General features: G+C 42.9%; 1 protein-coding gene across 3 annotated transcripts in view; it reads left to right on the top strand.

The window, feature by feature from the left end:
• RGL1 (ral guanine nucleotide dissociation stimulator like 1) overlaps window positions 1–26,214 on the top strand; it is a 256,412-nt gene that overhangs the window by 184,986 nt on the left and 45,212 nt on the right. For all 3 annotated transcript variants that reach the window (XM_019427176.2, XM_053909181.1, XM_019427170.2), the window contains 2 exons: window positions 7,130–7,207; window positions 24,212–24,396. In XM_019427176.2, the coding sequence (XP_019282721.1) occupies window positions 7,130–7,207; window positions 24,212–24,396 (263 nt within the window). The remainder of the gene's footprint in view (window positions 1–7,129; window positions 7,208–24,211; window positions 24,397–26,214) is intronic.

The raw sequence follows: 26,214 nt of genomic DNA on the forward strand, positions 1-26,214 counted from the left end.
GGATCATCATCCATTTAGAAAAAAAGCACATCACCAAATTTTGCATATGGTTTAGGGATTCCCAAACTTCCATAAGTTCATCAAGGGGCCCTCCAGGCAAATGCTCCTGAGCATGGGTGATGACACATGACAGGTAGGTGGCCATTAGGAGTCAGAGGAGGGCAGTGCTCCTACCGTATATCATGATGGGGCAGAGAAGTATGGTTCTGAAAATTAAATTCATTAATTTCATTAAAGTAAATTTAATGGTTTAAAAAAGGTATATCTGAATCTTTAAAACTAAAAAGGAGTGTTTTTGAATTAGTTTCATGTTTTTCTTATGACTTTTCTCTTATTTGACTTTTTTTTTTTTACGTGTGTGTGTGTGTGTGTGTGTGTGTGTGTGTGTATGCATGCGTGTGTGGGAGAGAACTTAGCTCTTGGGAATGACATGTAAATCAATGCTATATTGAGTTTTTGTAAGCATAGGGGAGAAAAGTAGTCCTAAAAATGATGGGATACCACAGTCCTACCCTCATACTCAGTGTATGAGGTTTTACACAGCACATTTTGTAAGGTTCTTGACGAGCTTCGCGATAGCACCTTTTTGTGGTTGGGTTGTGAGCTACAGCCTTGTACTGATTTGTTAAGGATGTATTAATTCATCTTGAACCTAAGACAAATCTCAACCCGCTTTACAGACTCTGTGGTTGTCAGAATGTTGCCTGTTCCCTACCCCAGACCCAACCCTGTTTCTTCTGCTGTCCTTCATTGCGGCTACGGCCCGGGCAGCGTGCTAGCAAGACGCATTCACAGTTGATTGTTCACAACTGCTACCTTCCAGAAGTGGAGGGAGGAGACACTGAGGAGGCGCCAAGCTGTGGTGGCAGAAAATGGATGAGAGAGGAGAAATTGATGACAAGGTCTTGGAATGGAAAATAGAAGACACCTTACAGAGCAAGGGTGTAAAACCCATCACACTTAAGAAATAATCTTAAATTTGGATGGGAACAAATTATAGACCTTTTGGTTTTCTTTCTCTGGAAGAACAGGGATTATAAAACCTTTGTCCTTTTGGTCCCCTCTTCAGACAGTTGTGGGTTGGGGTTAGGGGAAAATTTTATAACCGTGGAGCATTTTGTAACTGTGAAGTGCAACAGAAATGCTAAGTACTTTTTGCTGTTAATGTGGCCTTAACTGCCAGGGACTGCTCTGGAGCTAACGTGGAGAATTGAAGGGTAACGAGGATGGAGGGCCCTTGGCAGCAGAAGCCTAGAGGGGAGGACAGCAGCTCTTTCTGTGGCTTCTAGCTTTTTCTTTTAATTTTTTTTAATGTTTACTTTTGAGAGAGAAAGAGCACGAGCGGGAGAGGGGCAGAGAGAGAGGGAGACACAGAATCTGAAGCAGGCTCCAGGCTCTGAGCTGTCAGCACAGAGCCAGACGTGGGGCTTGAACTCACAAACCGAGAGATCATGACTGATGCCCAACCGACTAAGACCCCCAGGTGCCCCTAGCTTTTTCTAATCATGGTAAAAGTGCCTGGAGAACCAGATCTTATGAGTGGAAAGCACATTGCTGGCTTCTCTGCTCAGCATAACTAGTCCCTTGTAAGAAAACAGAGTTTTTGCCTTGTTGTCTTTGACCTTTATCTTCTCTTTGAATAACCAGCTCCATGGTGGTAACAAGACCTTTCCAAGGTAGGCTTGGTGGCAGTGACCCACTTTTGAGGTCGGATTTGGGTGGAGAAGTGCCTACAGTGAAGGATATTATTTAGAGTGATTAAAAACAACCCTCTTACTGATCTATGGGATACAGTCCACAGTCTTAATCAAAGCTTCCTTGGTGTTCCAGACATCTGTTGGCTATTTCACCCGTATCATTCTCCTGAGTCAAGGTCAGCTTCTGAACATTTTTCTCATACCTGACCTGTGTTCCTGTGGGTCAGTTAAAGAAAAATGCCTTGGATGCTCATGGGCTGGGGTTTATTAGAAGAGCAAAGACTCCCAGAGGCCCTTGAGTCAGCAGCTTCATGTGAGGTCTCTTCCCTTTCCTTCTTCCTCTCTGTTCTTTCATCCACCCCCAGTAAGCTGCTTCTTCCCTTCTCTTTCCTCCCCAGCCTTTCCTTCATTTACAGCAATCAATGGTATTAATTCATTCATTTAGCAAATGTTTGTTGAGTGTCTGCTAAGAACAGGCTCCATTCCTGGCTCAGGGGACAGAGCAGTGAGTATATCCCCTACCATGGCCTATCAAGTCCTCATGATCTGTCCCTATGACCTCTGTGCCTCATCTCCTTCTCTCCCCTTACTTACTCCCTTTGTTCCTTACTCCATGGCTTTCTTGATGTTTCTCAAACACACCATTCTGCCATGGCTCCCCACTCTGCCTGGAAGACTCCTTAGAAATCTGTAGGGCTCATTCCCTCACCTTCTGGAGGATTTCACATCATTGTCAAATTCACATTGGGCCTTCTCTGAATACCTTGTGTGAAGTAGCCACCTCTGACCCTCTAATGTCTGATCACCCCTGCCTGCTTTAATTTTTTCCACTGTACTTTTCACTTTCTGACTTAGTATATATTAACAAATTATTATTTTATTGTCTACCTCCCCTCACTACAGGTATGCTCCATGAAAACAGGGGCCGTATCCCCAGTGCTGAGAATAGTGTCTGAACATAGGCCTTAACAAATAGTCATTGAATGAAGACTGAATGAGTAAAAAGATGAATGATTGGGGAAATGAATGAAAATCCCAAGGTTTCTGACCTCAAAGAATGGTGCACTGGAGACATAAAATCAATAAGATAACTCTAGCTTGTGTATTCTGGTAGTGACTCAGGGACTGGGTTCTAGAGTCTGTCACAGTTCACATCTCTGCTTCACTTAGTAGCTGTGTCTTCGAGGGCCAATTACCTCAGCTCTCTGGGCCTGGTTTTCTCATTTGCGAAGTATGAATAATAATAATAATAATAATAATAATAATAATAATAATAATAGCAGCATGGAGGATTATTGTGGGAATTAAATGAAACAATCCATATAGAGTGCTTAGCACGGTACCTGGCGTGTGGTAAGGAGCCAGTATTATCTGCCATTATTATTGGGTCACTTGCTGGAATCCAGTGGAGCCTGAAAAGTTCTTCAGCATTATCCCCATCCTGGTCTGGTATTACTGAGACTTTTCTGTTATGGAGCGAAAATTAGAAAGTGCCTCCTACCAGAAAGACTGTCCCTGAGGACAACTTTTATCGTAGGATTTCTTTGAACCACAAATGCTTCTGTCCCCTCTTCAAACACATATTAAACATTTCATTTGTTCAGATAGGCTCCAAATAATACTATCTGTCCCCTCTGGAAATAACTGTTTCCTGTTTAAATGTCAGCAACCAGTTAAACATTATGGGTTTTTTTTTTCTTGTAATTTTTAGGCCGCAGTAAATAATTGTTTAAGACTGTACTTTAAGAGGCATCTGTAAATCTTTATTTCGCCTTGTGATACAGGGAAAACCATGTCAAAAGTCGTTCTGACAATTTGTATTTTAATTTAAGTTTTATGAGTTCCCATTTAAAGAAGGCCAGTTTCTCATTGGCAAGCCTTCTTAAGAGGTTGAAGCTTTGATCTTAAATCCTAGGGAGACTTTGCAGAAATTGGAGGTGACATTGTTGACAGGTTTGTCTGTAGCTATTCTAGTGCCATTAATTAAACACACACACACACCCCTTTTATTTACTCCCCTGGAGTAAATGAATTGAACTTGACTTTGGTTTTTGATTGGAAGCTATGAGAGGGTCCAGGAAACATCAAAGAAATGCTCTTAATCTAGTAAAACTAACTCTCAAATGACCTAGCTTGAACATTAAAGCGTTCTTGATTCCAGTGCAGGTCTAGTTTCTTTTCTGTAAGGCGTTAATTCCCTTTAATGATAAAAAAAAAAAGTGCAGGGGCAAATAATCATCCCCTCCGCATAAAATTCCAGAGGGTTATAGGCTCTTTAATTTTATCTCGCTTCTGAAGGTCTCCTTTGTAAAACTGTGTATGCGTTTTTCTCTTGTCTTTTTGTACTGCTTATACCTTTAAGATCTTAGAACTTTATTTCTTTTGCATTTCAATTTTAGATTTTTGGAATGGTCACAGCTGTCCTAAAGCTTTTTATGATCCTAGACCTTTAGGAATGAAGGCATGGACAGGTTAAGACAAAAAGCCAGATGGTGCCTTTGTAGCAACAGAGTAGTTGAGTAGCCTCGTAGTTGAGAGGTCTGTTTTCATGTCTGCTTGGGGAGCCCCACCAGACCATTCATTTGCCCCCAAACAAGTAGCCATCAGCCTGCCTCATGGGAGCCCAGCACCATTTGAAGCACTAAAGAGCAGTGAGCAAAAGAGACAGAAATCCTGTTCTCTTGGAGTTTATGTTCCAGTGGACAATTAACACAATAACTAGGTTACACAGTCTCCACAGAAGACTGTGAAAGAAAATAAAGCAGTATTATGGGGTGGGCAGGGGAAGCCTCACTGATAAAGTGACACTGGAGCAGAGACCCGCAGGAGCTGAGGGAGGGAGCTGTTGGCATGGGGGGTGGGGGAAAGGGCCCCAGTGAGCGCAGAGATTCTGAGGCAAGAGGATGCCTGGTGTGAGTGGAGCAGCAGGGAGGCCAGTGAGGCTGAGGAAAAGTGAGCAGGTGTAGGAGGCAAGGTCAGAGGAATCAGAGCAAGTCCCTTTGGGCCCTGTGAGGCAGGCGTGACTTTGGCCTTTCTTCAGAGTAAGACGGGAGCCACAGGAGGGTTCTGAGCAGAGCAGTGATGGGATGTGGTTTATGTTGAACAGGATTGCTGTGGCAGCTGGGCTGGATCCAAGAGACTGGTTAGGTGGCTTTGGCCTTGATCTAGACCAAAGGTGGTGGATGGAAGTGATCTAGACCAAAGCCAGGATGGAAGTGATGAGAAGTGTTTGGATTCAGGGTACGTTATAAAGGCAGAGCCCAAAGGATTTCCTGGTGGACGAGATGGAGAACAGCCTGGGCCCCTGGACTATGCACGCTTCACACGTGGTTTGCCTTCTTAGTGATGGTCCTCATTGGTCTCCAGAGTATTGTCAACCAGTCATTCTGGTCCTGATAAGGAATCTGTAGACACGCTGATGGCTGAGAGAAATATCCATGGGGTCTTCTGCACACACGTTCTGAGCAGATGGTACCAGGTTAATTAATAAGAGCTACCATCACTCACCAGTGTGAGTTGCTTAGTCCTTCTTGACACCATCTGACTGGACCTGTGGCATCACATTCTCAAAGGGGACCCGTGATAGGTCCTCACGTCATTCCAACCGGCAGCTTGGCCCTGAGTCTGAAAAATGTAGAGAAAGAACAGCGAAGTATGAGAAGCTACAGTGAAGACAAAGAAGAGGAAGATCAGGACATTTTTGGTACAAACAGCTCGAAAAAGAAATACCAGGAGCGGATCTTTCCCTTTGTGTCTCTCGTAGCTTCAGTTGGAATATAAAAGGTGTGGTATTTCACAGATAACCAGAGAGAATTAATGAACTAAGATAGAATATGACAAAAACAAAGATTCAGTCCCACATTTAGTCCCTGAGGGCTGGCGGGAGAAGAATTTGTGGATCTCTCCTCAGATAGGTGGAAGCTACGGTGGCCGTCCCAGAGCCCTGCTCTTCACCCGCCCTGATCTTTCCTACTTCAATAAACCACAAAGTCTGTTGTGAGAGAAGATGAGTACATGGTTCACTCTGATGGTGGCCACGGAGAGAGCCAAAAAATCTGTTTGTTTAGGAGAAATCTCATTTCCCATCCCTGCCTTGCTCATACGGGGCTGAATACATCTTAATCTAAGTTCTTATCTCAGGAAAAGCGAAGGGTGGCCCTGGAAGCCCTCTGAATAGCAGGTGCAGACAGAATGAAGAGGGCTAGGGAGGGTGGAGGCCTGTGGAAAATATGTTCAGGAGGCCAAGAAGTCCATAAGGCTGATGAGCTCGAGAAAGGAACAGGTGCAGGGGAGGGGGGCCAATGCCTAAGGGTGCAGACTGGAACCTACCAGGATAGGGTGATAGGGAGACCAGATGGGCTGGCATTCGGTCAAACCAGATGGTGGGCTTTTATTTTTAAAAGGATTTGTAAATCCTAGGAACAAGGAACATAAGGGTACTGGGGCCTTTAATCCCATTAGTAGAGGACAAAAGTGTTCTCTTTAAAAATGTAAACCTACCAATTATAGAATTTCTCTTATCAAAACTTTGGGACAGAGTACCAGCTTGTGAAATGCCAAGAAATCTCTGGCTTCTTCATTGAGAGGAAGAGAGGAACTGCAGAAATAGGGCATTTGTTGTGAGTTACTGAAAAGCCTACTCCTCAAGAATTTAAAGTGTACATTTGGAACCAAACAAAATGTGATATATTTATACAAAAGAGTCTTGCTTACATATGGAGTGGGAAGGACAGCTAACTGTAATTAGGGACTGATTCGTTATTTAGTAAATTTTGAGTTTATAATGAGACAAATTAAAAAATTGTGAAGCACCTGTCACTTTCTAAAAAGTTGTCCCCCTGGGTCCCCTTCCTTGGTTCCCTGGCTCTTCTCCTGGTTGCATAAAAATTCTGTTCTTCAGCCCTTCTCTCAGCCTTTCCTGGAGGGTCCAGAATTACTTCCGTAACCCTTCTCCTCAGGGACTTCTCCTCGAGGAGACCAGACTCGTGAGCATAGCAGGGAGTCGTTACGGGGCACGTGTGGTGGTACGAGTGTGAAGGTGGCACAAGGCACAGGCAGGGCCACAAGGTCCTTCAGTAGATGGAGCAGAGGGCTGTGTCTCCAGCCCCCAAGGAACCTACCGTCTTTGCTGAATGTGACACCTGACCCTCCCTCTGAGAGGAAAAGCCTAAGTTCTTCCGAAGAATTTCAAAGAGATGTCAAATATTAAGGGAAAGTTTTAAGTAGTGCAATTCCTTGTTAAATCACTGTTTTTGGTTAGAGTATCCATATGCCCAATAAGTAAATCCCAGCACCATCAGTTTTTGATGCTATTGCATAAATATTTCTTTCCGTAATTACTCCTGAAAAGTGTGACGTTTATCTCGTGTTTGCAATGGAATAGAGTTGCTTTCCAACCCCACTGAGTGGGTATTTTTGTTTTGATCCGTAAGGTATGGAAACCTGACAAGCCCAAACTGTGAAGAGGATGAAAGCCCCAGTTCATCAGAGTCTAAGATGGTGATCAGGAAGTAAGTATGCCTCTCTCTGCATTACAAGCTCTTAGTCAAGACTTATTATCTTAAAAGAATGTAATTCAGCAGAGTTTTTTTTTTTATTCCTTTCTAATGTTGTCATGGATTTTCTTGTAATGAGTAAAATCATATAGTTATATTTTGACCATCCAGTGATAATTCATTTATTCATCCAATAAAAATGTATCAGGCATCTGCCATGTGCCAGGCCCTGTGCTAAGGGGAACAGCTATGAACAAAATAAGTAAGTCTCCGCTCTTATGAAGTTGGTATTTTAGCAGAGGGACAAGGAATCCACACAAAAAAGAATGCAGTAGGGTAAAGGGGGCTAGATCCTGATGGAGAGTTTGATTCACAGAGGGTGCCAGGAGTGGACTTTCTGATCCGGTGGCATTGGAGCAGAGTCCTGAATGGGGTACGGGCTCGGCTTTGTGAATATCCAGGCAGGGAAAATATGGAAAATGCTCTGAGGCGGGAGCAGTGTTGGAGAAGTGGTAGGGAGATGAATGAGGCAAGAGCAGGTGCCAGAGGATGAGATCTATAAGGTAGTGGGGGCCCCAGACCACATGGGGACTTGAAGGCCTCGGGCAGGATGTTCAATTTTATTCTAAGGAACTAAGGAACATAAGAATTTAGAGGTTCTACGAAGAGCAGGGCTATGGCCTGATTTATATTTCTGAAGGTTTTTATGCATCTATGTGGAAAATAGACTCTGGCGGTGGACGGGGGCAAGAGCGGCAGCAAGGAGCCTGGTTAGGACACTTACAAGGGTCCAAGCAAGGGCTGCTGGTAGCATGGACTTTCGGAGAAAGAGGAGTGGGGTGGTGGTGGTGGTGCTATTAGTAGTGATAGTAGTAGTAAAAGCAGGAGTGACTTGTAGGAACAGCTTCTGCAGAGATCTTGAAGGTGTTTCTAGGAGGTTGTACCGATGAAGTGGACGGGGCATCTGAGAGAAAAAGAGGCCAGGACACCTCCAAGGGTTGTGGTGTAAGCATCTGATAGAGCAGAACCTTGGCTTTATGAGAGAAGAAAGACTGGCAAAGAGGAGCAGTATGGTGGGGAGCATGTGTCAAGAATTTCGTCTTAGACATACTAATTTTGAGACCGTTGGATGAGTCTAGATGGTTGGGAGAAGTCTGGACTGGAGGTACAAATCTGGGCATCCTCAGTTTATACCTGGTGTTTAAGGCTAGCAGGCCAGGTGTGCCCTCCTGGGAACAAAGGGCAGATAGAGAAGAGGAAGGTCCAGAGACTGAGCCTTGGTTTCCTCCAGTATTTAGAGTCAGGAAAGTAGAGGGTCCAGTAAGAGGAGCCTGGAACAGAGCAGCCAGTGGGGAAGGAGAAGAAAGAAGAAGTTGTGTCCAAAAGACAAGCAAAGAAGGAGTTTTGGGGGGGGGGGTGCTGCTGTGACCAATTATATCCATTACTGCTCAGATATCAAGCAAGAGGAGCCTGGGAAGCAACTACTGTGTTTGCAACATGTTGGTCTTTGGTCCCCTTGACAAGTGCAGCTGTCGTGGATGGAGGTGTGTGTGGGTCAAGAGAGGACAGAAGTTCGGAGAAGTTTTTCTATAAGAGAAGAGAAATGGGCAGGAGGATGATCTGGAGCAAAGGAGAGTTTTTTTTCAGTGTGTGTGTGTGTGTGTGTGTGTGTGTGTGTGTGTTAGCACTAGGTGATAGTTTAATCTGATGAGAATAGTGTGGGAGACACTGAAGAAACATGCAGGGGTGCAGGCCACTATAGGAGTGATGTTCTTGAGTAGATGGGCTGTATGCCAGGGTGCTTGAAAGTACTCTTAGTAAGTATTCATTCTTGGAGCCAAAAGTTTGGGCGGTTAATCCTATGGAATATTTTAACTCCTCAGAGGATTGACCGATGGAATCCTTTCTTCAGAAGCCAAAGATGTGAAGCTTAGAAAATTGAGTATCTTTTTAAGTCCTGAGTTAGGGAGTTTTATTATTTTATTGGATGGGCCATAACCTTCCAGAAAACCAGACAAACCAGTGTAGTTTTTTGAACGTCCAATGCAAGATGTGGTAAGTGGAACACATACTTTTATTCTTAGAGGGCTTGGGGAGGCTTCTTGGAGGAGGTGACAATTTGAGGTAGGCTCTGAAGGAGGGTGAAAATTTTGGTGGTAGGGCCATCTAGGCAGAGGGAACAGCGGGACCAAATCAGGGACACGCAGTGTATGTGACATTTTGGGAACAACACAGAACTGGTGTGGCTGCTTCATGATGTTGTCTGTACCAGGATGAGGGGAGTTGTAGAACCAAAGCTATCGCGAAGGGGGTTAATTTTCTCAAGAGAATGGGACGATCCCTGCTAAGCAGTAGACAGCCCTGAAAAGTTTTTGTAGGAAGGAACCAGTACAATCAAATAGGTGATCTGGGGACATGGCTTAGACGTACAGACTTCTTACTTAGAGTGTGGTCCATGTGCCAGCAGCATTGGCACCACCTGGGAGCTTGCTAGAAATGCAGAATTTCTGGCCTTACTGCAGACCTGGATTAGAATCTGCATTTCAGGAAGATCCTTGAGTGATTCTGCACATTTTAAGGTTTCAGAGTCATAGGATTAGGGGTTTCGTTGTACATTTTGTTTATTCACGAAAACTTAACTGAAATAGTAATTTTTTAAAAGAACCTCTTCAAATAAAAAGAAATTAATGTTTATTTTATTTTTGAGAGAGAGAGAGAGAGAGAGAGAGAGAGAGAGCAAGTTTGAGCAGGGGAGGGGCAGAGAGAGAGGGAGACACAGAATCTGAAACAGGCTCCAGGCTCCGAGCTGTCAGCACAGAGCCGGATGTGGGGCTCAAACTCACGAACCGCGAGATCATGACCTGAGCCGAAGTCGGTTGCTTAACTGACTGAGCCATCCAGGCGCCCCAAAGAAGAACCTTTTTATATATATTTTTAAGCATAAACAAAGGAGGGATACTGTAAGAATTGAGTGGCCAGCTTGTCAAATGTTCCCTCCACCTGTGACCACATGTAGAAATAAGTGTGTCGTTATCCACAGATTTTGGAGTTGAGTCAGATCTGGAGCTATCATTCAGCTAGCCACCAAGGAGAGTAACAGTCTGAAAAATATCCAGAGCTTTTCTGTTTCCCAGGGAGTGTTTTGAGATTAAATAGGTTTCTGGGGAAGTAGCAAGTTAAAGAAAATTGGTTTGTACCCTGGATGTGAAGAATTCTGCTCATTATTTTAAAGTCCTATTCTAAAACTTCCTTGAACTTGATTGTATGCCAGGAACAGTGATGTGGGGGAGACTCCAGGATAAGCTGTTTTAAAGGGCTTTACAGTTTTAAGCATATGAGTCCTTAACAAAGAGCTTCACATAGAACTCCCCTGAGGGGTCCATCATCTGGGGACAATGGTCCTTTCCTAAAGCCTCACAATGAATTGGTAGAAAGTTCTTGACCCTTTTCCTCAGACTGAGTTGCTTTTTAAAAAAATTATGCCTGATGAAAATATGCTACTTTATCTTATAATGGACCACTCTGTCCTACAAATGCTGGAATGCTAAAATCCCTTCTCTCTGCTGACCTCTTTCTTCCTTTCATTCTCCTGCTTCCCAGCTGCTTCCTCTCCCCCTCCCAACTTCTCCTTTTTTTATTTTTCATCTCATTTCACCGTTGTCTTTTTGCTTTTTCTAAAGTTACCCTTCTCCTAATCATTTCTGTGGCTGGAGAGGGTCACTGCTTTGTCTTTCTGAGAGAATATCGGGGCATCTCCTTCTTTCCATATGTCACATATTGAAAGTTCCTCCATCATCACAGAGCTCTGGCACCTGAGATGTAGCAACGACCCAAGGCTTCCTAATGCCGGATGCATGTGTAGAAGACCTGGGTCTCTGGCAATGCTCAGTGGGCTGGTTTTGTCCCCAGAGGATATTTGGAAATATCTGGAGACGTTTTTGTTGTCTTAACGTGGTGGTGGGTGGGGGATGCTATCGGCATCGGGCGGGTAGAGGCCAGGATCTCTGTGAAATGTTCTACGGTGCACAAGACAGCACCGCCCTCCAACAAAGAATGCCCTGCCTCTAAGTGTCATAGTGCGTAGGTAGGAAACCCTGCTATATGGCGATGAGGCTGCAGTCCTCAAGTGAAAACCCTCTTTATTTATGAGTATCTAGATCTGGGTGAAAATAGGACCATGCTTATCTGGGGATTTCTTTATTCGTGTCCCGTCTTGTACTGAGGTGAACCAAATGCCAAGGTGGCCCAGAAGCCAGCCTCATAGGAGGTGAAGGGCCTTGGGTGAGAAGCCTGGAGAATTGAGGTTTGAGTCCCTCATCAATTACTGTCACTTCCCCTCTAGATGACCTAGCCACCTCACCTCCCTCGGTTTCAGCTTCTTGACCTGAAAAATGAAGTGCTTGGAATGTAAGCTGAGGCCCTTTCAAGTGTAACGACATCGAGGATAAAACTTATTTAGCTTTCTCTTCATCTTTTCAAAAATGAACATGAATATCAGAAACAGAGATATGGCCCAAATATTGAGCTTTTGAGAGGTACCCCGGACTGCTTTTTTCGATCAGAGAGGCTGTGCAGCCAGCTTTGATGAAATAGAAAAACAAAATAGACAGCTTCTTTGAGTTGCTTGTTATGACTCATGACATCATAACTGGTCGTGATGATACTAAGTACAGAGATGAGCTCAAGCACTGTATTGTGGGGTACAGTGAGCAGGACATAATGCCTACTGTTTTCCTTTGCTGTGAATCTGTCTTCTAGTGATTTCAGGTGGGAAACAGACAGTGGGAATTCAGTAACTTTCTAAGAAGTAAACATTGTGTTTTTGGGCAATGCCTTCAGTTCTGCAGATGGGGTGTAGTATGGGTGGGGAATCACCACTGAAAAACCCTCAACTATTATTTGGTTTTCCATTTTTAATGTAAAGCATAGAGCAAGGCTTACGTTTCATACAGTGTCCCAAAATCCCAAGATAACCATCTTCCCTGTATTTCTAAATCAACCTTTTGGAGGATAAAAGAACTTAGAAGAAGGAAAACGTGGACATACAGATGGAACAGTCAAGATGAAAGATTGGTTCCTAGTGCCTTGGATCACAATTGAGTAGTATTCTTCATGAATTTCAAAAAGTATCAGATTGTGCTGTGACTCCCACTTGTTAATTCCAGTCCTGAGTGTGCCCAGTTCAGGCTTTGTGCAGTATCGAGAACCTTTAGAGTTATCCAGCCAAAACAAGAATTCCTTGAGTTGCAAGGAATTCAACTTCCAAGGCCTCTGGATGTTGGAATCTGCCACACAGTGATTTCTGATGTTAGCGCCAGACTGTTGTATGTAATAAGCATACCATGTTTATTTCTACAATCCCTAAGCTTGCAACTATTTGGAAATCAGGAAACTCACTTCCTGTGACAGAAGAAAACATCTCTGCCCACATTCATCCCACCTGTGCCCTTTTCCTCCTTCCTGCTGACACTTTTACACAATAAAATGCTGTCTATTTAGAATAATAAAATCAGAACCAGATGGAAAAGGATACTTTACCTAGTGCAGATTTATTACCAGCATTGAATTCAGAAGTGAAGAGAATGTAAAGAAGGGGTATTAGCCTTACAGAACCTCGACACCATGAATCTTCATTCTCTGAAATGGATCTAAAATCAGAATATGTATGTAGGTATGTGTCACCTATCTTTGTCTGTCTGTCTATCTATCTATCTATCTATCTATCTATCTATATCTATAATACTTAATTTAAAGAGGTTTAAGACTCCTTAGGAAATGACACTTTTTAAATTTCTTTAATGACTATTGTAATGTAGAAATAGTTCTGTTTCCTTTTCTTTTATTGACTCTCATCACTTCCCTTCTGGAGTGCTGTGTTTTGTTTTCTCAACCTCTTTACCACAGCAGTGCTCTAAACTGTTGAAATCATTCTGCTCTCATCTCTGCACATTCAGATGATGTGAATGTCATTCTTGTAATCTTTTCCCAGAAGTTGTAAATAGTGACTCCAGATTTTAGTCACCAGTGAAGAGTCGTATAAATAGTAGCAATCCAAGATATTGGAAACACTTTAAAGAAAAGGGAGATGAGTTAAAGAAGGCTGGCTGTGATTCCTTAATGCCTGAGAAACTTTACAGTGGAAAGTATTAAAAAATCTTCCCAGAGAGTTTGCGACTAATATTCATTGCAGTAAATTCAAGTACCCTAAGAAAGCAGTTGAAATTAATATGGTGATTTTTTATTATAATTTTTTTCATGTGTATTTTTGAAAGAGTGCAGTGTGTGTGTGTGTGTGTGTGTGTGTGTGTGTGCACGCACACGCGTGCGCATGCACGCGGGAGATGGGCAAGGAGAGAGGGAGACAAAGGATCCGCAGTGAGCTCAAGGCGGAGGTCGAACTCACGAACCATGAGCTCATGATGTGAGCTGAAGTTGGATGCTTAACCAACTGAGCCACCCAGTTGTCCCAAAATTAATGTGCCAATTTTAACAATGGGGCAAAGAAAGAGAGGTAAAGAACAGAGCAAAAATAATATTTAAAACTTGAAATTGAAAAGAATGAGAGGCTCTAATGTGAAAGGGATACTTTTAAAAAGTAAAATGAAAGAATGGAGAAATAATATATTGTATAAAAGAGCCTGGTATTGTCTTTAAAACATCCATAGTGGACAAGGAAAAATAGAAAGCATACTTTCAAAAGTCATTGAAATCTTGAATCAAATTGTGCATTTAAGGGAAGGGAGTAGAAACTAGTTTTCTAAGAATTAAGGAGTAAAAAAGAACGTTGGCAATCAGTGGTTCAGAAAGAAGAAAAATCAGCCACCTAAGAATCTCCTGGGGTTCTCCAAATGTGGGAGAATGGCAAACAGGCATCCCAGCCACCTCTGTCACTTGATTTGCCCTTCATCACCCTGGCCACCACCCCTGGCTGCAGTTTGTGGTGTGCTAACTAGTGTGGGGCCTTCTTCTGGGTGCTTTGTATCTTCTTTTACCATCACAGATATGCTGTGAGATGTTGTCTTCATTTTATAGGTGTCAGTGGAAGCCTCAGAAAAGTTTGGGGGGGTGCCCGGGTGGCTCAGTTGGTTAAGCGTCTGACTTCAGCTCAGGTCATGATCTCATGGTCTGTGAGTTCAAGCCCCGCATTGGGCTCTGTGCTGACAGCTCAGAGCGTGGAGCCTGCTTTGGATTCTGTGTCTCCCTGTCTCTCTCTCTCTCTCAATCTGCCCCTCTCCTGCTCACTGTCTATCTCTCCCTGTCTCTCAAAAATAAACAAACATTTTTTTTAAAAAACTTCTAAAAAAATTTTTTTAAAAAGAAAAGTTTGGGGCATCTGGGTGGCTCAGTCGGTTAGACGTCTGATTCTTGGTTTTGGCTCAGGTCGTGATCTCACAGTTTGTGAGTTCGAGCCCCTCATCAGGCTCTGCACTGACAGCATGGAACCTGCTTGGGACTTCTCTCTCCCTCTCTCTCTGCCCCTTCCTGGCTCTCTCTCTCTCTCTCTCTCTCTCAAAATATAAATAAACATGAAAAAAAAGTTATATATTTTGACTAAAACCAAGCAGCTGGTTAAATGAACTCTGGTATTTGAACTCAGGCCCAATGGACTCCAAGACCTAGGCTGCTCACCATTTTTGCTCTTGGGCTTGCCATTTCAAACTGAACATCAGGATCTCAGGTGCTTGTGCTTTTTCACCCCATGTATGCTTCTGTCACAGTAACCAGGTTGCAGCCAGAAGTACACGAAGAACTAAGGTATATTATCACTACTGTGACTAGTGTTTTAGCTTGTTAGCATCCCAAGATCTCTTAATTTGGGATTATTTACTATAATGTACCCTGTGTTGTTTTGCCTGGCTTTATTACTGAATGAACACCCTAAGCAAGGTCCCCAGACAGCTGTTAGAAATGTGGAAGTCAGGCTTGCTTCCTGGGGAAGGAGATGGGTTGCAGGATGTGAGGAAAGAAGAAGGAAGATCACATTGGTCAGGCCCATCAATCTGAGTGCCTGCTTCCTGTTCTTAGGGCCTTGTAGCATCTTTCATTACCAACGGAAACGCCATCCTGATGGTGAAAAGTATAGAATGCCTCAGCAGTGTTTTCATTAGAGGCCTATCTATAACATAAAAACACCCTTCTTGGACTATGAGGGATGGGAGAATAACGAGCTGCTGAGGTCCCTGAAGAACAATTTTGGCGAGTGGCAGCGTCCCTTTGTAATAGTAATAGCTAGAGATCATTGGCTGCTGAGTAGGAATAGTCCCTGTGTTAAGTACTGTATATCCTTTTAATATTCACATAATAACTCCATGTATTACTAGCGCTCTCTCACAGATGAGGAGTCTGAGACAGAGAGAGGTTAAGTAGCATACCCAAGGTCATACAGGGAGTAAGTGAAAGCTGGGATTTAGAGCCCGGCCTTGCCCTCTACATTCCATGGCCTCTACTTCCTTCCCGTTGATAAAAATGAGATGGGTTTTTCTTAAGAACTTAGGTCAGACTCTCCTGTTTGTGTTTTTTTCTTAAAATTAAGATGTTTTTCACAACAGTTTTGGATTTCTGTAAAAATCGAGCAGATAGTAGAGTTCCCATACACCTCCCTCAGTTCCCCCTACTATTCTCACGTGAATATAGCACATTTGTTACAGCGAATGAACCAGTATTGCTACATTGTTAACTGAAGTCCATAGTTTATTCAGATTTCCGTACTTTTTACCGATGTCCTCTTTCTGTTCCAGGATCCCATTCAGGATACCATATTCCATTTAGTTTGTCATATCCCCATAGACTCCTCTTGTCTCCATAGACTTACTCCTCTTGGTCATGACAGTTTCTCAGACTCTTCTGGGTTTTGATGACCTTAACGGTTTTGAGGTCAGATGTATTGTAGGATGCCCCTTTATTGGACTTTTTTTTCTCATAATTAGACTGGATTTATGAGTTTTCGAGAGGAATCTTACAGAGGTAAAATGCCATTCTCATCACATGATGTCAAGGACACACACTGTCAGCATGATTTATGACCGTTGTTGGCCTTGATTACCTGGCTGCAGTAGTAGTTCTCAGATTTCTCCATGGAGAGCATCTGCCCTCCACACTCTTCCTTCCCGTACTGTGTTATTTGGAAGGAAGTCACTATGCACAACCCTCAATTAAGGACTGGGGAGTTTTGCGCCTCCTCTGTTAGGGTGAAGTATCTAATCAATGTATTTGGAAAACTTCTGTGTGGGACGTTTGTTACCCCCATTTATTAGTTTATTTAATCATCTAGATCAGTATGAAGTAGGTGGATACTTTTTTTGTGCTTTGGGTTATAATACGATGCTAGTTTATTTCTTGCTCAGATTATTCCTGTTTTGGCCACTGGGAGCTCTTTTGGTAGACTCCCGTGCACTTTGACATGTACCTGTAGCATTTGTGGGGTTATTTGGTTGTTTGAGGCCTTCTTACTTTCTGGCACTACACGATGCCCTAGGCTCATCTTCTAGATTTCCTGCCCCCGACCTAAAATCAGCCATTTCTTCAAGGAGCCCTGGTTCTTTTCATTGGAGAATGGCATCAGAATCCAAGATTCGCAGCTGACAGGGCTAGATTTATGTTTCCACAAATTACCAGTTACGTAAATACAGATATTTATGTGTAACATTTTGTATCTATATTATGTTTAACATGAGTTCTTGCTGATGCCTCCAGTTCTAACCTGCTACCACATAGATCGCTCTAGTCTGCTCCCCTTGCTTATTTGTAAATTTCCTCTGCGACAGCGAGAAAAATGGCTTCCACCATCTGCCAGATATTTACTTAATTGTTCACTTTCGGTTATACATGTATAGCAGTATCGGAGTTGTTAACTCATACCCTAGCGGGAAACAACTTGATCAACTAGAACATGGTGCTTATGTATAGTTCCTTTGGCTTTAGCCCTTGGTCTTATAGACTGCCCTTCTTCTTTTTTAAAATAATGAAAATAGCTAATATTTTTTGAGGACTTACTATGTCCTAGGAACTATTCTAAATACTTTGCATGTATTATTGCTTGGCCTCACAACAATTCTACGAGGAGGCATGTGTTATTCCCATTTTACAGATGAGGAAGCTGAGGCACAAAGAGGCTAGGTTACAGCTAGTAAGCCACAGAACCAGGATCCCAGTTAGGCGCTCCAGAGACTGTTCACCACATTGGCTGTACTGCTCATGAACAACGGGCACTTCAGAACCCTTTCGGTTTAGTTTTGTTTGTTTGTTTTTTTCCTTTTCTAGTGGAGTGCAGTCACTGACACACTGGATAAGGTTTGGTGATCTGGAGTTAGGTCTGTGCACAATAATTCTCTTCAGTTTCTATAAATTTGCCTTCAGATATCAGGGCCCACACATCTAGTTTGGGAATAAAGGAGTGGACCAACACGCCTGACTTTGGCTAATTGGTTTCAGGCTTGTCTCTTCCTATTCTTGGTCCTTCCCCACCCATATTTACTGTGTATTTCTGTGTGTCCTTTCTATCACGGTCTTCCTCCCCCTCCCCCTTGCCTTGGAGCTTTTTCTCTGTAACTGCCTCATGGCCCCTCACTGGTTTCTGTGCCATGGGCTTGCCTGATGCTTAGCACTGACTCTGGCCCTGTTTGCATTTACTTTCCTGACACTCCTAATTCCTCTTTCGCTTACCCTCCTCATGTTCTAATCCCTGCTCAGCCTCTGTACCAAAACGCACGCTGGAAATGTACAAGAAAGCATCGCAAGATGACCTTGACAAGTCCAGATAGTAATGCTTCCATCTTTTCCAGGCTTTTTCAGAAAAAAAGAGAAACACATTTTCTGTAGCCTCCTTTGTTCTTTCTCATCAGGGAAACCTTCTAGCCAGAGGTCTCAGAGGCAGCCTCTAAAGGGCAGCCTTCTCTGAAAAGGAAAATCTGCTCTGTGACTAGGAGAACAAGGTGGAGGGGTCTAGCTCAGAGTCAGTGCCAAGGTCACTTTGCTTTCTTCCCCTGAAGGGCAAAGTGCATTGCCTCCCTCCCTCAGGGCTTTGCAGTGTCACCTGCCACATTGATCCAAAGGCCCACCCTCCACATGGATGTTCTTACCTTTTCTTTATGCGTTAGGAAAAGATCCGGTTTTTGGAGAATATCCTAACATAGAAAAACATTTCACTGCTTTTGAAAAAATGGTCCCATATCTTATTAAGTAACAATAAATTATGATCTCAAATAGACTTCTGGGGAGAGGAAAGAACTCTAAATGGACAAAGTTATTCTTTTTGTCATAGTAATCCTATTTCTTGGCTGGGAGCTTATACATCATGGGAGAGATGACTTCATATTTTGAAAATTTCTCATTAAGCCTTTTACCAATTGTAGAATATTTTACTACCAGTGGGATTTTAATATGATTTAATACATATGCATTCAAATCCCTATATGTATTTAAATATCTGTGGTTTGAGCATACTAGCAGCCTAGACAGTCAGCCCTCTTACTGCATTGCATGCCTGAAGGTCCCCACGGTGGCCGTCAGTTCTGTACTTTTTCCTTGTACCTCTCAGCTAAGGCATCTGTCTAGTATTTTCCAACCAGGTGTTACGAAGTGTGATTTCTGTTTGGCTAAGAAATCAAATGAGTGTTCCATTCCTCCCCTCTCTTCCACAAACACTTCGAGATTAGAGAACACCCTACTAAAGAATGAATGGATTAACCAAGAAATTAAAGAGGAAGTAAAGTGCATTGAAGCCAATGAAAATGAAAACACGACAGTCCAAAACCTTTGGGATACAGCAAAGGTGGTCGTAAGAGGAAAGTATAGAGATTGCTCCAGACCTTCCCAAAGAAGGAAGAAATGTCTCAAATATACAATCGAACCTTACACCTAAAGAAGCTGGAAAAAGAACAGCAAATAAAGCCCAAAGCCAGCAGAAGAAGGGAAATAATAAAGATTAGAGCAGAAATCAATGATATAAAAAAAAAAAAAAAAACAACCCCACAACAGTGGAACAGATCAATGAAACCAGGAGTTGGTTCTTTGAAAGAATTGACAAAATTGATAAACCCTTAGCCGGATTTATTGAAAAGAAAAAGGAAAGGACCCAAATAAATAAAATCATGAAGGAAAGAGGAGAGATCACAACCAATAATGCAGAAATAACAATAATAAGAGAATAGTCTGAGCAGTAATACGCCAACAAATTGGGCAATCTGGAAGAAATGGGTAAATTCCTAGAAACATATAAACTACCAAAAGTAAAATAGGAGGAAATAGAAAATTTGAACAGACTCATAACCAGAAATTGAATCAGGAATCAAAAATCTCCCAACAAACAAGAGTCCAGGAACCCTCTCTTCTCTTCCTATTCTTTAAATTGGTCTACTCTATATCCCTTGAAAGTGTTTTGCCCTCTCTTACCTCAGGATCTTTGCTTATGCTATTGGCCCAGAGTCTTTACTCCACTAACTCTTACCTAAGATCTCAGCTAAACATTGTTTCCTAAATCCTTCTTTGGAATCCCTCTTGTGACATTCATCACATACACAGTTTTTATGAGTATGGAAGATAAAGGGCACTCAAAAAATATTAATTTAATTAGTGAATTAATTCTCCCCAAGGGCCTGTTTCCTTAGGAGTACAAGTCTTAGAAGCTGTGTCAGTCCATTCCACACATTGATGTCTGAGCACGTCTCCCTGTTCCTTATAGACCATTGTGATAGGGTGAACAAGGTTGCCAAGAACGCCTGAGGTAGAAAAGGCAATCCTGGTTGTCCCCTCAGCTGTCAGGTTTGGGCTCCTTGCCCCATGGCCACCCACCCAGCATGCTTACTTGGGACTGAGGGGTTTTGCTCTGTAACCCATTAAAGATTACTTTGGAGAAGGAGGTCATGTACTGCCTTTCCTCCTTACTGAGTTTACATTATGTCACAATCGATATCTTTCTGTTTGGTTTCAGAAAGTACTTCTTCAGTCTTCACAAGTCTTTCAAGAAGCATGTCTTGCAGTTTGTATTAGAGTTTGATGTCCCTGAATTGATTTGTCCTGAGGAGAATGCCTTAGGTGGTGCACGTGTGTGTGCGTGTGTGCATGTGTGTGCGGGCCTGTGTGTGTATCTGTTTGCAATAGCAGGCCTGGAGCCACACGGGTTGTCGCACAGTTTGTATTTCATGTCATCCTTTCTGTTTGGGTGGCAGATTCTTTGAGGGATTTCCATACGTGCTGATTTTCACTGAGCCATTTTTACCTTTTTCAGTCCCTTCCTTTTGTGATTTATGGCAAGTAGTTTTAAGACGCCTAAAAGTTACATTTCTCTTTGGGTCTCTTGAAATGTCCTTCTTGACATTATGTCCTGTGAAGTCACAGCTGATCAGTGTCAGGTAGATGAAGGCAGGTATTCTATCTCTTCTCTAGGTAGGGGTCAGTGGAGTTGAGTGACTCCCCACCTCCCTTTGTTCACAGGTGGCACAGCTGGATGGGAATTGGGTTTTCCTTCTCCAGCCTTCTTTCTTGTTCTGGTACAGAACCAAGTAGCTTCTCTAGCTTAACAGTCATACCTTTCCTGTAAGTTTGTGATTTTAAATTAGATTTCCCTTCAGTATTGAGGTTTTTTACATTTTGCCCAGTAATCAGTTCTGGTTGCTATGTAAGCCAGACTTTGGGAGTGGAGCCAGGAAGGGTAAGTTGGAAAGGCATTGGCCAGTAATCCTGTTGGCTGCCATGATTTTGTGATGTTGCTTTCCTTTTTGAAATCTCAGATGTTTCACATTTTATCTGCTTTATAGTCTATCAAGAGCGGGAAGTTTTCTTCCCAGGAGTAGTAAACATAAAGCTACCGTGAGCTTTGGGCACATGTCCAGGACTTTCCAGAAAACCTCCCTTTCTGGCATGCTGATAATTGGCCTGATGATAGGAGGTCAGGGGTCTGCCCCGTGTTGTATTGTGCTGTTTGTGTGTATCTTTCCCTTCTTCTCTTCCTTCTTCCTCCTTCCCCCTTCACTCCTCTTTTCTGTGAAAATACTTTTTCTAGCCAAGTCAGGGTCTGGGTTTGTAGTAACTTCCACAGTCCTCTTAGGCTAAGCTGTGGGAAGGGCACTGTCACAAAGGGTGCAACGAATAGCTCAGCAGAGCTAGTTAAAAACGTCAGACTGAGGAGGACAGAATGTGCACCTAAAGGCGAGTCCAATCTGGATTCAGGTCCCTTTTCAGGACTCCTGCAGACCTTCTGAGGCTGCACTTTCCGTGGAAGTAAGCGCTAAATGATGTGTCCTGTAGAGATGCAGAAGTACACGGAGATGCGAACAAGGATACACCTTTTGTAATTGTTTGTGATTGTGAGAACACGAAAATAACATAAACATTTGTATACTAGTAGAAGAATCCTTCTATTAATTATGGTGTGTCCACGCAGTGGGAAACAGTAAGGTAGATCTGGAGGCAGTGAATGGAGTGGTGTCTGTTTCATACCATTCAGTGGGAACAAAAATCCATGTTGGCTGGTCTATGCACAGTATATCTATTTAAGTATATATACATATCCACTGAAAAGACTAGAAGGATATACTCCAGACTGTTAATAGGTGGTCATGGAAATGGGATTGTGGCATGGGTCACAGAAATGGAAAACGAAGGGAAGTGATATTTTGCTGTTTTCGTCTGTATACATTTGTAATATTTACTTTTTTGCAATAAATAATCAGTTTTGTAACTTGAAAACTAATACTTATGGGAGGCCAAGGAGTAAAAGTTAATATCTTTTACTATGTGTCTTTTCCCTGTGATTCTGGATTTCTGCCTGGCTTTTCTTTTAAGTTATGCAACTGAGGAGTCACTAGGGTCATTGTGTTGCTGGTCTCGTTGTTGGGTGGGTGTTCTTTTTCATTTTTATTGGTTGATGTGAATTCTCATCCCTCCATGTCTGTTTTTTCTATCAGTGTCATTGGAAGAGTATTCTGTCACCGAAATATTAAATATTAAATGAGTAGTTATACTAATCAGATCAATTCATGCTTCTTTTGAGAATTACAAAACTATATGTAGGACTCAACCTGATGAAAGCAAATGTCAGGTTGTCCTATGTTCCAGCCTGTTCCCCCACCAGTGTGCCTACCCCAGTTCTGGGCTCAGCGCTTGTCAGGGAAGAAGAGAAATTATTCATGGAAAACATCTTGTTCCTTATAAAAAGGAAGTGTTAGAATGCTACTTCATCATTTTCTTCTTCAGTTCATCATATGGTTGTGTGTGTGTGTGTGTGTGTGTGTGTGTGTGTGTGTGTGTGTGTGAAGAAAGGAGAAATAATGCAATGTGTGGGCTCTTAAAAAGTAGAAGTCCATCAATTTTGGGGGGCGTGAGTGTTTCAACATATGAATGGGGGGACACAAGCATTCATACATAACACGTGATTTTGCAGGTAAACTGAGGATTGAAGGCCCACTGAGGAGACTCCATTAATTTCATTTTGCTTATGTTTTCATTAAATCCCAGGTCCCATATTAATTTCCTCGAATCTTTTGGGAGGGAGTGAAACTTTTGTTCGGCTTTTTATTTAATCTGGACTAAAGATTTAGAGAATATTTTAATTATTTCTGTGGTTTTATGTTACCTATTTCCAACATACGCATGTAAATATTATAGTTCCAAAGGCCCTCATGTCCTTGTTAGTAAAGCAATGATATACACAGCAGTGAAAACAATTAGTAAATTTATTTTTCTTCTGTTTGCACTTCACCTCCAAAGGGTAAGCATTGAATTGGCTTTGGTTGTCTGTATGCCTGTATTGTAGTCTGGCTTCATGGTAGGAATTTGGGATGTGTGGCATTTAGTGAAAGCCCAGCCTGCAGGTTCACTACCATCCTGGTAGTCTCTTTACAGGTTGTGAACTAGGTGAACAATTTGTTTGAAGTATACTTAGATGATAATTTAAAGAGGCGCTAAGCCTTTTTTTTTTTTTAATCAGCCGAAGAATTTTGGTCAGTTGTGTCGTTAGCTAAAATGAAGTATCACATCACTGTCAATAAAACATGGATTGATTAATTTATAGCCCCTGTCATCTCCAGCCATCATGAGTGCGTCCAGCCCAGCACGTCCTCTTTGAACATGAAGCGCAAAACGATAGCACTCAAAACTTTTTATCCTTTTCGCCAGTCAGCTGTTTGTCTTTTCCAGTGGATGTGGGGCTGCCCCTAACCTAAGACAGCACACGCGTGTTCTTAGTACCATGGTGGGGGTGGGGGAGGGGGTGTGCACACGTCACGGCCCTGTCTCTTTTTGTGCCCTGACCCTTGTCTTGCCTAAAATATTCTCTGCTGAACCATCAGAGGAAATCGCCTTCACAGTGGCTTTGCTTCTCAAGGTTTTGTCCCTTACCTTTCAAAGACCTACTTCTCTATTAGGTACTCTTTCTCCTACATATTCTTCTCTTATAATTTGAAAAGCAAAAGGATAATTAGGGGGGGCACATTTTTGGGGTACTTATGCTGAAACCCTGGTAATCTTTGTAAAATTAAATTAATGCTGTTATCTTTTCCAAACCTAGGCACTTCCTGTCATTAGACGGATTTCAGGCCTACTGTCAGTTATTTCCTAAAATGTTAGTACAGTTGATTTTGTGGTTTCTGATATGAGTGAATCCAGAACTGGAAACACATAATCTCCTTGTGCACAGATTGCTTTGAAGTTGCTTCAGGACTCACTAAATCTCCTTCTGCGTGTCTTCCCCCCCCCCCCACCCCGTATGAGTTTTTCCAAAGTTTTTGGTCCTGTCTTTTTTTGGAACTTAATCAGTCTTTCCCCAGCTCTACAACCACCACTTAAAATAATATGATAAATAATATTTATTTATTATAAAATAATAAGATAAATAAGATAATAATAATTGTCAGCTTGTCTTCAAGTGCTTTAACTTCATTGACATTGCCAGGAACTTTTGGGTGAATTCTCTGTTGACCCCTGGTTTTGTGAGGTATCTCTGGGTGAGGACATGGTATCCGGGTCTCGTTTTGAGTCCCCACATTCAGTTGGGTGCAGTGACTCTCCATTTCTCTTTCTCAGTGCAATCGCCTCGATCCTGAGGGCCTGGCTTGACCAGTGTGCAGAGGACTTCCGAGAACCCCCTCACTTCCCTTGCTTACAGAAACTGCTGGATTATCTCAAACGGATGATGCCAGGCTCCGATCCGGAGAGAAGAGCGCAAAATCTTCTGGAGCAGTTTCACAAGCAAGAAGTGGAAACTGACAGTGAGTACTGACTTGATTCCAGGGAACAAGTTAGATTCTGATTCTGCAGTCCCCTTGTTGAAGAAATGTTCTCCCTGTACTTGATGAATGACCTTGGTTGGTCTCACAGAGACAAGCTGCTTGGGGGATTGGTGGTGGGTAAAAATTCTAAAGTTTATCTCAGTGCTAATTACAGAGCCTAAGAGTTTTAGAGCCAAGAAGGAGATTTTTAAGACCACCTGGTGTGGCATGCTCATTATAGATAAAGAAACTGGCCCTGAGAAGTGCATTTCCTCCGGTTTCTTCTAATACCATAAAGAGGATGGTCCTCTTGATAGTCCTTTACCTTCTCTTGTCAACATGTCCCATGCTGAACTTGAATTTGCTTTTTATGATCTGCCTCGTGGCTCCTCTTTCTATCTAATGGAGGAAACCCATCACAACCACCACTATTCAGCGGGCGAGGATTTAAATGCAGTTGTGCTCCAGCCCTCACGAAAGTTCGAAAAGCCCTGAAAAAAGTGTTTCTCTGTCAGCTAGAAAACGTCACTGTCATTGAGCTTCTCGGATGGCCTCATCAAAGGAAGTTTCTGTGGCTGTTTTTTCCTATTGGAGGAATTGACTGCCTGTTTTCAAGGACAAAGGAAGGGCCACCGCTGCAGGTCGTGGGCAGCTTGGAAATATCAGGCTTTGAAGAAAGTCGGAAAGAGGTTAGGACAGGCTTTCAGTGTGACGATTTATCCCCCCACTGGCCTGCCGGGTGATGGTTGCCATGGCGGCTGACCCACTTGGAGCTTTTGACAGGCATTTCCCTGAAGTGACGCCCGATTTCCTCAGTGAGGGAAAGGAAACGGTTCCTCATCACCGATAAGGGAAGCTGCCTGAGTGCCAAAGAAAATAACCTTAAATTCCAAACGGTACCTGTTGAATGTTTTATGTAGGGGGATCAGAGCGGTGGGTGCCGGCAGGGGGGCGGTACAATCGCATCATTAGAAGCTGACTGCCAAGTACCCGTATCTAAGATGACTTCATCTGCCGGGAATGTTTGAATACCAGGGGCACTCCTCCAGCTGCCGGACCTCAACTCCCTTCAGGCCTCCCCGCCTGTCTTTGAGCCAGAGTGGAAAATGCTATGTTAGAGGCCAGCTCTCTCCCCACTGGGGCTGCCCCTGGCTCCGGGCCTAATTGGGGAACCGGTGGGACCAGTCGTTCATTGTTTCCGACCCAGGACTGGAAGGCAGAACTCATTTGGCAGGCTGAGGCAGGGGAGAGGGAGACTGGCAGGCTGAGGCAGGGGAGAGGGAGACTGCCTGACTTTGGAAAGGCTTTTATGCAATGCGCGAAAATGAATTTTTTTGGAGTTTGGAAAATTTTAATCAAGAAAGCTCCAAACTCTCTGTTTATTAAGCACAGCAGTCATCACGGAAAAGGAGTTTTAGGAGCTTGGTTCTCATGGGCTTATTTTGCCCAATTTCATGCTGGCAAAAGCAAAAGTTTTCCTACATTGTTTTTTAAAAGTAAAATTTTGCTTCAAGTTTTTACTTACTTACCTCTGGAAGAGAGTCAAAAGCGGAAACAGTGAAGGCATGGCCTAGGCCCCAGAGAGAAAGGACTACGTAATCTTCTCCCACAGCAACATCCAAGGCACATAGAGGTTGCCGTGAGTGTTTGTTGAATGAATGAGGGGGTCTGACCTTACCACACATCCTCTTGGGCTGGCGTGGGTCAGCCTCTGCACGGCAGAGTGATTGGGATAGATTTATAGAGTAGCTAGCAAAAGGGATGAGAGGCCCATTCTGAACCTTTGCGATTTCAAATGTTTTATTCCTTTGCTGAATT

The sequence above is a fragment of the Panthera pardus genome, unplaced genomic scaffold, assembly GCF_024362965.1.
Source record: "Panthera pardus isolate Hobbes unplaced genomic scaffold, ASM2436296v1 HiC_scaffold_21, whole genome shotgun sequence".
Lineage (NCBI taxonomy): Eukaryota > Metazoa > Chordata > Mammalia > Carnivora > Felidae > Panthera > Panthera pardus.